This window comes from Embiotoca jacksoni, unplaced genomic scaffold, assembly GCF_022577435.1.
Source record: "Embiotoca jacksoni isolate LCO1_2020_lvr unplaced genomic scaffold, fEmbJac1.0.p SCAF_1, whole genome shotgun sequence".
Classification (NCBI taxonomy): Eukaryota; Metazoa; Chordata; class Actinopteri; family Embiotocidae; genus Embiotoca; species Embiotoca jacksoni.
In genome coordinates this window covers 23371088-23383306 of record NW_027185229.1, presented here as the reverse complement: position 1 = coordinate 23383306, position 12219 = coordinate 23371088, and the positions used below count along the sequence as shown (strand labels likewise).

The 12219-nt window shown below is 42.4% G+C and overlaps 2 protein-coding genes across 2 annotated transcripts; one reads left to right on the top strand and one right to left on the bottom strand.

Annotated features, from left to right (window-relative positions):
- Positions 1-1650: 1650 nt before the first annotated feature.
- Positions 1651-3579, bottom strand: tshba (thyroid stimulating hormone subunit beta a). Its single transcript, XM_069148404.1, has 3 exons — positions 3404-3579; positions 3120-3301; positions 1651-2262 (listed from the first exon to the last, which is right to left on the bottom strand). Exons 2-3 carry the CDS (start codon positions 3279-3281, stop codon positions 1984-1986), a joined length of 441 nt encoding a protein of 146 aa, XP_069004505.1. The 5' UTR covers positions 3282-3301; positions 3404-3579; the 3' UTR covers positions 1651-1983.
- A 1932-nt stretch (positions 3580-5511) lies between these two features.
- slc5a8l (solute carrier family 5 member 8, like) lies at positions 5512-12004 on the top strand. Its single transcript, XM_069148368.1, has 16 exons — positions 5512-5865; positions 6208-6273; positions 6522-6573; positions 6854-6921; positions 7485-7639; positions 7998-8138; positions 8209-8338; positions 8455-8543; positions 8784-8896; positions 9906-9973; positions 10073-10159; positions 10274-10444; positions 10781-10820; positions 11175-11264; positions 11372-11457; positions 11559-12004. The coding sequence occupies exons 1-16, from the start codon at positions 5512-5514 to the stop codon at positions 11670-11672; spliced, it is 1824 nt and encodes a 607-aa protein (XP_069004469.1). The 3' UTR covers positions 11673-12004.
- Positions 12005-12219: the final 215 nt, after the last annotated feature.

The following is a 12219-nucleotide window of genomic DNA, read 5'->3' as shown; positions in this document are numbered from 1 at the left end:
AAGTGAAAACTTTGACTGGCTGGGGGAACTGCAGGAAAAGTTACGAGATCTGCAAAGTCATTGGGGCAGGTTGTAATACTATGAAACTCCAATACATGTCAAGACATGTCTCTAAAAATCAAAAACGACAGTGTGTTGGTGATGCGAAAGGAAAACATGTGACGTTTCAGTCCAGACGGACGTGGCAGACAGACCAAACACGCGACCGACAGGCCAACATCGTCGGTCCTGGAGCCGTGCTGCGACAATGGCTGAAGAATTCTCACATTTGTTCTTGTTGAATAAACACAACACAAACAAGAGTGTATGGTTTGTCTGAATGAAAGCGTGATCGGTATGTGGCCCACATAGCTGAAGTGCTGATGGAAGCAAATTCCATTTCATCCACTGCTTTATCCATTAGGGTTTTCAAAACACCACACCATTTTTTTAGCTGGGCAATTCAAACCATCGTGTCATATCAGGCTGATGATTTCAGAGTCAGGTCAATTGTTGACATGAAGTATACAGCGTAATTAACCCTCCTGCTATTGGTCTGAGCCACGGGGGCCATTTGTACCCTGGAAATCTGTTTGGACCTAAATATTCCCCACAAATCCATGAAAAATATAAAACAACATGTTTTACCTTTTTAACATCTACAGGTCAAAAAAAAATAAATAAAAAAGAAGTAAATACAATATTCACATACTGTGACTGACAAAGACATAGTCATAGGACTAAAAATCCCAGAATGGATGTAATAGTCCAGCATTTTGTCAGCTCACTGCAAGGTTGAACAGAGTATTGGGTCGTCAGAAGTTCAAGGCTATCAGTGGCAACGTTTTGGAAACCAGTTTTCCCTCCATATCCAACTTGTTCCATTTCTGCCCCCAAAACACACCTCGTCCCAGAGTTTGAAAAGTCATGAATCATGTCAGCTATCGGAGGCTCTGAACTTGATATGAGGAGTAATGTAGATAGTGATTACTCCTGTTGACTAATAAAAGTGAGAACCACCATAATGACCTTTAAATATCACGTTTTACTGTGCTTAAGGTCACCTAAATTCTTTGGTTGTTTATATTTATCTTTATTCCGATGAAAATGCTTCAAAATGCAACTCTGCCAGAGCTGCAGAGCCAACAAATCAGAAGAGAGCTTTTTCATCAGCTCAGTGACGCCTTAACTCGGAAACTGTGACTAAAACAGAAGGCTGTAATATTCAGTAGGTCGACTGCACGTAAGATAAGATGACGAAAGAGCGATGTCACAGGGACCCACACCATGTACTCATCATACATTCTCCTCCTCTGAGCTGCTGAGCTATTTATAAGCTCCAGCTGTCTTCCAAAATTCCCTTTGTGAATGGGAAGTTGCACGTGTAACAATTATTTGGATGAGACCAAGTCAACAAACTCCCATATTAAGTTTGGAGAGTCTACTCCAGACACGGTTCCAAAATCTTTCCGGTCTAACGTCCTCCCTGACAATCCCTTTAACAAGAAGAGTTATGTCAACATATAGGTGCTTTCCAGAATGACTCGAGGCAAATACAGTGTCATGCTGAGGTGACATTGGTGAGTGTCATGCTCCTGTGTTTGTTATGTAGAAAACGGGAGGAGCTGGTCCGACAGGATGTGATTAAGTCAAGTTCGGCTTAGTCAGAAAGCTATTTAAAGTGGCAGCTTTAATTGAGTTGAATTCAGAGCATCCCTTACAGAGTAAGCACAGTAAGTCTGGGAGTCAAACTCACACGGGTGCACAAAAGGACAAATAACGACGGTGGCCAAAACGAGCACTAGGATCATCTCCCATTGTAAACTTAGAAGCAGAGCTGCAGCGCAGACACGTTGGGCAACAAAGGCACAAATAACACGAGCTGGTGCGACAGGTAACACTACAGATATCGGGTATCACGGCGCCTATCGCGAGCTAAAGGGCGACGCTCGGCTTTTCTCGAAACGTTCAAGCGGTTTCATCAAGAAAACGGGCGCGTACGGGTCAGAACGGGATCATGTAGTTGCTCTGTCCAGGGTACGGGTACATACGGCGCAGCGGTTTGGTACACTTAGCTCTGTCTGAGCTGGCTCTGTGCGCGCACTCGTCGCTGTCGGTCCTGCAGACGCTGCAGTGGCAGCTGAGAGCCGCGGGGTAGGTGAAGACGGGGTTGACGTCGGGGGGACAGCCGGGCAGAATGGCGGTGCGGTACTCCACCTCGTCATAGCTACAGCCTCTCTGGATGAGGAAGCGCGGGCCGAGGAGATCCCTCATGTTGCTGTCCTGGTCGTCACACACAAACACAGCGGGAACAGCGGATGAACGATCTCGTAATATACTGAAGTCTCCTGAGCTCATTATCTAGAATCTCGAGTTGAGATGAAATTGTGAAAAAGAAAAAAAACAAAAAACAAAACGTGCTACAATTGTTCATTTTATGTGACACAAAGCTGTTTACATAAAGTCGCTTCATGTTATATGTAAGACCCAACAAGTTGTAAGTTTACATGTCTGTGGTGGATATTGAATGAGGTAAAACTAAATCACTCAAATGTCTACATTGTAAGATTTAGTCGGTGCTTTTAACATTATAACCACCATTTATCATTTCTGTGAAAGATTTCATTTTTCTTTTTTAAATGTTGAAAGTTCCAGACAATTTTATTGAGAATGTTGCGTAATTATCTTAATGAGGAAAATATTGCATTCACAAATGCCTTTTTCTGTAAATATTACATATATGTAATAAGTTGTTTTTTTTTACTTGAGTTTACATATCATAAACTCATTTTATTTCATGAAAACAGAGTAGATGCAGTGAATTATGACATTTTTAACAGTAATATCAATAATAGTCTGCCGTTATTTTATTTCTACTTATTTCTTGTCTTTGCCTGATTTTATTTTCCCCTTTCATATGATTGTTTAACACTTTGATAATGATAAAAATGGAAATTAAAACTTTTATTTCAGAAAAAAAAAGGTTAATAAATGTTGACGGGCACCTTCTAGCCATTCAGATTAAAAAAAAAATTGTCATTAGACACGGTCGAAACTCTTAAATTGTATCTTTCTTTTTTTTTTCACCCACCTGATGAACGTTAATGATAACTTTTTTACATCACAAAGGACATACGCACCCTGGAGTAGCAGAATCCCATGCAGATGGTGGTGTTGAGCGCCACACAGAAGTCACACTCTGGCTTCTCCACATACAGGGTGAAGTCAGTGGGTAAACACATGGGAACAGCTGGGCTGAAGAGCAGAAAGAGGAGCCAGCAGCTGAACACCGCAGTCTCCATGTTAACAATCAGGAATGGCCCTGAAAGAGAAAGAAGGAAAACAAAGAGACAAATAAAGAACAACACTGGAGAGAAGATCAGATGTTTCCGTCCTTAAATATTTTTCGGCGTACGTCAATCACCTGCTCGAGAGATGCGGGCACTTGCAGACCTGATGATTCTCCGAGTCCGAACATCCCTGCTGAACAGTATTTATGCGAACTTTACATAATCCACCAGTATCCAAGCAAACTTATCTTCCATCTGTGACGAAAGGGATCGACTGAATTTTAAGTCCATTACGTGGATGACATGAATAATGATTTCCTTCGTGCAGTAACCGACTGCTTCTGTTCAGAGTCCAGAACAGCGTCCACTAGATGTCTCAAAACACACAGAAGCTTCATTTCCGCTTGAAAGGACACATGAAGAGACCCTCGAATTGTATCCAGAGTTTTCCTCTCTTTTCCAAAACAAAACCTATTCATTAATCTCATTCGAGTAAAAATTAAGTGAAGCTGCTTATGATGCAAAATGTCATGATACTTTGTGAGTTAAAATATGACACTCCAGAACAGGCTGCAACGTGAGCAAGTAAAACAAATTGTCACATTCCAAACTTGCACTGAACGTTGGTAGAAAACATTCAGAGCAGGTTTATCTAATCTGCTTCTGTAGTTGGCGAAACAAAATTGCTACAGTAGACGGCTTTAATGTTCCCGCACCGAATTCTTCAGAGACAATTAACTTTTGCCTCACTATGTGTTTATAGGCGCTTCCTTATCTCTGATTTTGTTTAATAATTGTCAACGCCAGACGTCTTTCGGGCGTGTTAGGTGGCCGTTGTGAAACATGTGATTGTTATGAATTTCATTGCGGTGTCTGTGTTTATCCGCTCGTTTCCTGGGATTCATAAAGACTGATGCGCTGTTCCATAAACCGGGCTGCATGGGAAGACAAAGGTGGACTGATTTTGCTCCTTTTTCATTTCAATCGACGGGCCTCTTACAGAGCGGGAGTCGTTATCTGATAACCGGCTGCTGATTGTTATCATTATTTGCTGTATCGATGATGAGGAATATGGTCCACAAAATGACAACAACACGATACAAATTTAAACACGACAATAAAGAGTTCAGTATCCGCCTTTGCTGTCCATTCCTTCAAACATTAACGTTATGTGGCATTTTACATTAACTTCACTAGGAACTGATTGTCTCACCTCAAGTGGCCTGAAATAAAGTAACCGAAAAAATCTCCCAACCTCAAATTCATTACTTCATTTATTTTATTTCACTTTTATTAATCCCCGAGGGGAAATTTCTTCATATCTGTTGTGCTGACGCAGGGGTTCAGCAGGAAAGCTTTTTTCTTTGTAGTCTGCAGAATTATTTCACCGTGATCACATTTTTCTCTGATGCTTAACAGTTTGAATTGACACGAGTTTCTATGAATCACTGGAGACATAATCAACGATAGAGATATCAAGTAATTCTGTGGTAATCACGAGCAGAAATAAAACACGACGTTGCAGGGGAGTAGTGACCTCACTGTAAAGATTCGACCTGCCCTCCTCCTGAAATTCCTAACATAACCAAAAAGTACCGAGTAACCTGGAGTTGAATATGGACCCGTCCTGCATGTGTCGATATGTCACTTCATTTCATAAGGAAAACAGACTTCGGAAAGTCTCTCATTGAGGACCCAATCTAAAACAAAACGCAGGATCATCACCTTTTACAATCACTGAAATGATGGGAGGTTTCAGTACATTGTGTCCTTGATGGATTATTAACTCAAGTGAACTAATCTTTATAGTCTGTCGAAAACATCAGTGTGGAATGGGCAGTAGTAGGAGCGCTAGTTGAACTATCTCATTCTTTTATTATCAGTTGGAGAAGCTTCAGCGATAGTCCAAGTGACAGAGCTGGAAGCGACGAAGGAATAAAACCAGGAAATCTTTGGATATACCTTTTTTTTTTTTTTTTTTTGGAAGGATTGAAAGGAGACTTGTCATAAATACAGCTGAATTAAAACATGCCTGACAGGTGACAGTCTGAAATCCGTTTTTAGTGTGTACTTTTGCTATTTTTTATTTGCAACTGAACTTCAGGACAATGTCAATATAATTTAGAGAAAAACAAATTGAACACTAGTTTGATTTGCAAATCGTGCTGAATCGAAGCGTTCTTATCTACAGATAAGGGCGAGGTGTTAAAAGAAGCTCTTTACTCCCTCAGCTGAATTCACCATGGTTGGCTCAGGTGGTCCGGTGGCCACTTTCTCTGTGTGGGATTATGTGGTGTTCGCTGGAACAATTGTGGGGTCAGCCGGCGTCGGCCTCTTCCAGGCCATCCGGGGCCGTAAGGAGACCAGCAGCGCAGAGTTCTTGCTGGGTGGACGGCAAATGACAGCTGTACCGGTCGCCATGTCGCTCACGGCCAGCTTCATGTCTGGGATCACGGTGATTGGCACGCCGGCCGAGGCCTACCGGTTTGGAACCGCCTTCTGGCTCTTTGGGTTCTCCTATGCCATCATGTCTGTCATCACCGCCGAGATCTTTGTGCCTCTTTTCTACCGACTGGGGATCACCAGTGCCTATGAGGTGAGGAGATATCGCAGACGGTCAGTCATAATAGTGTTGTAAACGCAGGTGGACGGGTGCAGCAGGAAAGACCTTTAAACGTAAAAGGTCAATAAAGCAAGGATGGATGACTTCTAAACGTTTGTGGAGGTGACGATTGATCCACGACACCGAGCAACAGATCTTTGTATCATATTCAACTGCTATAAAAGTATCTCCTCAAAATGGTGTGTGAACGTTTGGAGTAAAAACTGTGGAAACAAACACCTTCAGTGTTTTGTAAATATGGAAGTACATTAAATGTGAGGACCAAATCATCCGTTTATAGATGTCTGATTGTCCAGGTTTCCTTTTCATTTCTAGTACCTGGAGATGCGCTTTAACCGACTCATTCGGGTGATCGGGACATCAATGTACATCGTACAGACGGTAACTAAAACATGCTTTATTAAAAAGAAGACAAATATTTAGTTACTTTTTGTTTGTAGAAAATAAAAAATAAAAAACACAATGAAAACGGGATTCAAATGGTAATTATAACATGATAAACAGCACCTGCCATCCTTTTTGACTTTATGTAAAACTGACTCTTGATCCCATTTCAAAGAAACCATTCATATGAATCACGTGCTTGTTGTGTTTCCATCTAATCAACTAATGGTGACATCTCCTCTCAGACCCTGTACACCGGCATGGTCATCTACGCTCCAGCTCTCGCACTAAATCAGAGTAAGTCAAACAGAAAACAAGAGGACGGGGATTGGTTTTGAAGGTTTTAGTCTTATTGAACCGTAACCTTGTTCTGTTTCATTCTAATCACAGTGATACATTCATTTTTCCCGAGTTTAGGCTATTTATTCTCTCTGTGAATGTTATATAAAGCTCATACCTAAAGAAGAGCTGACCAACTGTTTTCTTGTTGTAAATAAAGTTAAAAACACACGTCGAGTGTGAAGTTACAACGAGTGTGTAAAGAATTTGAATCGATCTTTTTTTTCTGATTACTCAGTCACTGAACTTGATCTGTGGGGAGTGCTGGTGGCTACAGGAGCAGTGTGCATCCTCTACTGCACTTTGGTTGGTACTGCCTCATTTCAAAAAGTATTATGTACTCAATTAAGTATATGCTGCATGCATACATAGAAATCCATCTTTGAGTCTACGTCCATTTTGATTTCAAACTACAAACATTCTGGTCCATCTCTGTTTTCTGTGAGTTTGTCGAATACTTTGTCGATTAAACATATTCAGGTCTTTTTGACCACTTTTATCAACATATCTGGTTAAATTTCCCCCCAAAATTCTGAAAAGCTACACCCAACACACAAAGACAAAACTTGCTGAAGATGTCAACTGAGAAAAAAAGCCCCAACTATCAGATCTGGGAAGTCATTTTGATGCTCTTCCACGATGATTTAACTTCGGTGGTGTCGGAAACGGCTCCGAAGCTGCACCTGAAGCGAATGATGAACGGCTTCATTATGGTTTCTATTCAATTTTACATTTTGTGTATTATCGTACACACATTTATCCGATGTAATAAACGTATTCTGCGTGATCGTGTATGACCGTGTAAACCTCACCGAGCGCTAACCTGGAAACACTTTACCAGAGCTGATTCTAACATGGTTTTGTTTCAGGGTGGTCTGAAAGCCGTGATCTGGACAGATGTGCTGCAGATGGTGGTCATGCTGGCAGGTTTCGTGGCCGTTATAGCGAGAGGCGCTGTGCTGCAGGGAGGCCTGACCAAGATCTGGGAAGATGCTGGCCAGGGAGGCCGACTAAAGGCGTTTGAGTAAGGACACAAGCAGTGCAAGATAGTGTTAGGGTTTGTACTAAACCAATTACGCCACTCGGGTGGGGCTTCCTGAATCCAGAGAAACTGAATTAATGTCGCAACAGGAAAACCTTTGAAATCAGCTCGCCTCCAGTTGTTTCCATAGAATTGCAGCTGTATCCAAATAAAGGAACATCACTTAAAACTGTTGTGCAAACAGTAATTAAAATAATTGAGTTTCATGGATGGAAAGCTTGCTTCATAGCTTGAAAATGTCAGCCCACACTATCAGAAGTTTGTCCCGTTTACGTCCTGAAACTTAACCTTCAGCATTCTTTCACGTTCTGTTGACCTTGACCTTTTTTTTTTTTTACAGCTTCGACCCAGATCCTCTGAAGCGACACTCTTTCTGGACCATAGTGGTCGGCGGGAGCATAATGTGGGTGTCAATCTACTCGATCAACCAGTCCCAGGTGCAGCGCTACATCTCCTGTAAAACCCTGGGGCATGCCAAGATGTGAGTGATCCAAATAATGCTGGCTGCGAGGTTCGTTTCATGTGCTGACACATCTTCTTTCATCTCTCAGGTCTTTGTATGTGAACATGGTTGGCTTGTGGCTGACTGTGAGTCTGGCTATGTTTTCCGGCCTCACCATGTACTCCATCTACAAGAACTGTGACCCACTTTCAAATGGTGATATAGCCACCTCGGACCAGGTAACTGCAGCCGCAATGTTCCCACGGCTCCTCATCACCGTGTTTTTTTTGTTTTTTTTTATTACGCCACGAAGCATTATGGTTAACACTAAACCTGATTTACATTTGGCAACCAGCTGCTGCCCTACCTTGTGATGGATATTCTGGCAGACTACCCTGGAATCCCCGGGCTGTTTGTGGCTGCAGCCTACAGTGGTACGCTGAGGTGAGACCCGAGACAAACAAGGAAAAACACATTATGTTACAAGTAGGAATCCTGCAGCGATAAGACAAGGAACAATTGTAGGTCAAAAGGAATGAACTGTCGCTGCCAGAGGAAAGTCCATTTCATTGTTCCACTGACTACCAAACATGTCATTTTTTTGCATTTCTAGTCTGCCATTTTAGTACATCAGCCTTTCTTTTGTGCTCAGTGTCTAAAAGCTTACCGGTGCATATTTTCCAGCACGGTGTCTTCCAGCATTAACGCCCTCGTTGCCGTCACGATGGAAGACTTTATTCTTCCGGTGTACAAGAACCTCACGGAGAAACAAGTGTCCTGGATGAACATGGGCCTGAGTAAGTGGGAAAAAAATATTTTCACAGTAGCCCAAGAATGAGCATTAGAAAACTGTGAGGCAACGAGAGAACTGGGAAAAACAGGTCTGAAGAATTCTTTTGCCTATAACGTCCCATATGTCTCCAGTTCCTTACCTGGCGAGTTTACAGTAAATGTTTAAGCCAAATGTGCCAGTAATCACCACACTGTGTGACTCTTACTACCCCGAGTCTCCTGGAAGATGGAACGATACCAGTAGACGCCAAGATAGCAGTTATCTCACTTATCTGGTTGACAGTAGCCGGTGGCGTTTTCAGTACGTTTACGTCGACAAACATGTAAAACGCGTGATGATAAGTTGCCTGATAACTGTGAACACGGGCAATCCTGCCAATTCAACAAGACAATGAAAAGGTTTGAATGTATTCGTCAATAGCTTCCACCAGCAGACTTCAGAGGGACACGGGTTACAGTAGCCGAGACCAGAGAAATACCTGCACAGGCAGAAGCACGCCGGGTCTTTGAGATGAAGGGCGTGGAGCGACTGTCTCGTTGTCTGAGAGGAATTCTGCAGTGAAGAAAAGTCACCTTTTTCCTGATGTAATACAGACACGGGTTAGAATGGGTCTGCATGCTGTGCGCACAAAGCCACAATGCTTTTGATCACTATTTAGTAGTGTATAGGAGGGAAAGAAAGGCAAAGATGAGGGTTCATGATTGCAGACTTCATGTTTAAGGTTCGGTTCAAGACTTATTCATTTTATTCTAATGATTTAAAGAAACTGAATTAAATGCTTTTAAAGATTTTTTTTTTTTTTTGAAGACCTGCACAGAAATACACCGATCCTAAAAAGCACTATTCTCCTAGTAAAACTTTGATGTCTCTGTTACTACATTTGGATGAGAAAACGCAGGCGTGTCTGATCCAGACTTCTTGTGTAAAAATGCTGCTGCTCGGAAGAACGTCTGGATCTCGTCTTTAGAAGTTGAGATCAAATGCTTTTCATAATGTTACGTTTCCCTACTCAGGTGTATTCTTCGGAGCGCTGTGCATCGGGATGGCTGGAGTTGCCTCGGTGATGGGAAGCATTCTGCAGGTAAACTTCTCCCACACTGCAGCCATGTATTGCTCTACAGCACCACCATGAGCTCAATGTTCAGAACTACGAGCCTCCTGACACCTTTTCTATTTTCAGGCAGCCCTGTCCATATTTGGCATGATCAGCGGGCCTCTTCTGGGTCTTTATCTATTAGGCATGCTTTTTCGCACACCAAATTCAATCGTGAGTATTTCCTATTACTGGAACACTTCCAAGTGCACCGTCTGACAACACAAAGAAACCTGGATAAAGACAGCCGCATACGAAGTATTGACTGCAGTCATGTTTACTTTGCAGGGAGGACTGGTGGGAATGATCACTGGTCTGGTGTTGACTCTGTGGGTGGGGATTGGAGGCCAGATTTACCCACCAACAGCTGAGAAGACAAATCCTCTCGCACTCAGCACCGCAGGCTGCAACAACACAATGGGCCAAAACTACACAACAATAAGTCCCTGGACCAGTCCTGTGACTCTAACCCCAGAGCCCGAGTGAGTTGACATCAAACAACAGGCCCATCTGCTGTTACTCAAGCACATGACGGTCAACCGATATTTTAATACACCGAATGAATGCTCACAATAAGAATGATTCAAGACTTAAAAACCAGACTTAAATACTCAATTCCTCTAATTTACCACATCTCTGAATACAACTGTTGTCAAGGTGCTAAGAAAATAGGCTGCATCCGCTGCTTTTTGGGATTTTGTTTTGGGCTTCAATTGTATTTCCATATGAATTCTGAAATCCATGTTATGCGACAGTTTCACAACCCGGCTCAAAGACGTCACAACAGTGACTGAGCGAGAGCAGATATACAACGTGCATCGTGATAAAATCCAGAGTCACTCATTCTAGTAGACGTAAACCTTAAAAACAACAAGAGAAAACAGCAACACTATTACTCTCGTTTCAGATTGTGTGATAAACTTTTGTCTTTTCTGTTTTATACATAACCAACAACTGAATATCTTTTTTTGACTTTTGACTGTATAAAAAGGAAATTGGAAGCATCACCCAATAATAGATTGTCATATTTCTTAGACAAAACAGTCAATCGAGAAACGTAATAAACAGATATTTTATAGTTGGGCGCCCTATTTAAACAATATATCGTAAGGGAGTTGCGATAGGATATCAGAGGGATGATCACTAAATCGATGTCCTTTCCGTGTCAGTGTCAGGCCAGCTCTGGCAGACTCCTGGTACTCTCTGTCCTACCTCCACTTCTCCCTGTTGGGCACACTGACCACAGTGGTGTCTGGCCTGCTGGTGAGCACGATGACAGGTGAGCTGTCACTTCCCAACCTCTCCTCTCGCTGCAGACACGCAGCCGATGCCACCGTCACGCAAACGTGAAACCGACCGTGAACACGCGTCTCGCGTCTCTTACAGGCGGATGCAAGCAAGAGAAGCTGAACTCGGACCTGTTTGTGAGGATGAGTGACGTGATCTGCTTCAACTGTTGCAGTAAATCGAAGGTAAGACGCCGACCCGGGCCAATCGACGGATCATTTGGAACGAAGAGAGGATATAGTTGCGCCACGCGCCGATCTAACCTGATGTTCTGAACCCTCCGCAGGCGCCGGACCACGCGGAAAAGACTGAAACAGAGTTTCACATGGGAGCGGACAACTCGGCATTCACAGACTCGGATGTGATGAGCAAAAATGTCGAAATCGCCACGAAACTGTAACGCTGCTGTATCTGTACAATGTTCTGCTGTGGACACGTTAATGGCCACCGACACACACACACACTGACATACCACAGCTATTTTGTAAAAACAAGCTATTGTAACTGCCTTATGGGTATTTGCCTATTTATTTTGTTTTGAATCACGGAGTGTTTGAAAATTGCTAATGCCAAGTCATAAGTACTAATTAAGATTTTACGCCGTTAGGGCAGAAGATGTAAAACTGAACTTAAAATTACATTTTCTTCTAAAACCTGCATGTGTATGTTGTTAACTGAAGCACTTAAACAATAGAGGAAAAACAGGAAATAAAGGAAAATGTTCGATGATAATTAGTGGTATAATAGAATTGTTTATTAGTGAGTCTTCAGAAGAACACACTTCCTGTTTCTTGGGGATGTTGTAACATCGCTTCACTTTAATTGCCCTTTGTTCATTTATTTTGTCAGGTTCAAGCTCTATATTTACACTGTACTTCATCTAATGCTAACACAGAGAGGCACACTGGGATACTGAACTAACATTTATTATAATATTACTGCTCTGA

Bases quoted from the DNA above. Each gene is read 5' to 3' on its own strand.
- tshba (XM_069148404.1), bottom strand. From the start codon at position 3,281: ATGGAGACTGCGGTGTTCAGCTGCTGGCTCCTCTTTCTGCTCTTCAGC. The intron at 2,263-3,119 runs GTGCGTATGTCC...TGTGACGACCAG, and splicing joins TGGGATTCTGCTACTCCAGG to GACAGCAACATGAGGGATCT.
- slc5a8l (XM_069148368.1), top strand. From the start codon at position 5,512: ATGGTTGGCTCAGGTGGTCCGGTGGCCACTTTCTCTGTGTGGGATTAT. The intron at 6,274-6,521 runs GTAACTAAAACA...ATCTCCTCTCAG, and splicing joins CAATGTACATCGTACAGACG to ACCCTGTACACCGGCATGGT. The intron at 10,160-10,273 runs GTGAGTATTTCC...TTTACTTTGCAG, and splicing joins TTCGCACACCAAATTCAATC to GGAGGACTGGTGGGAATGAT.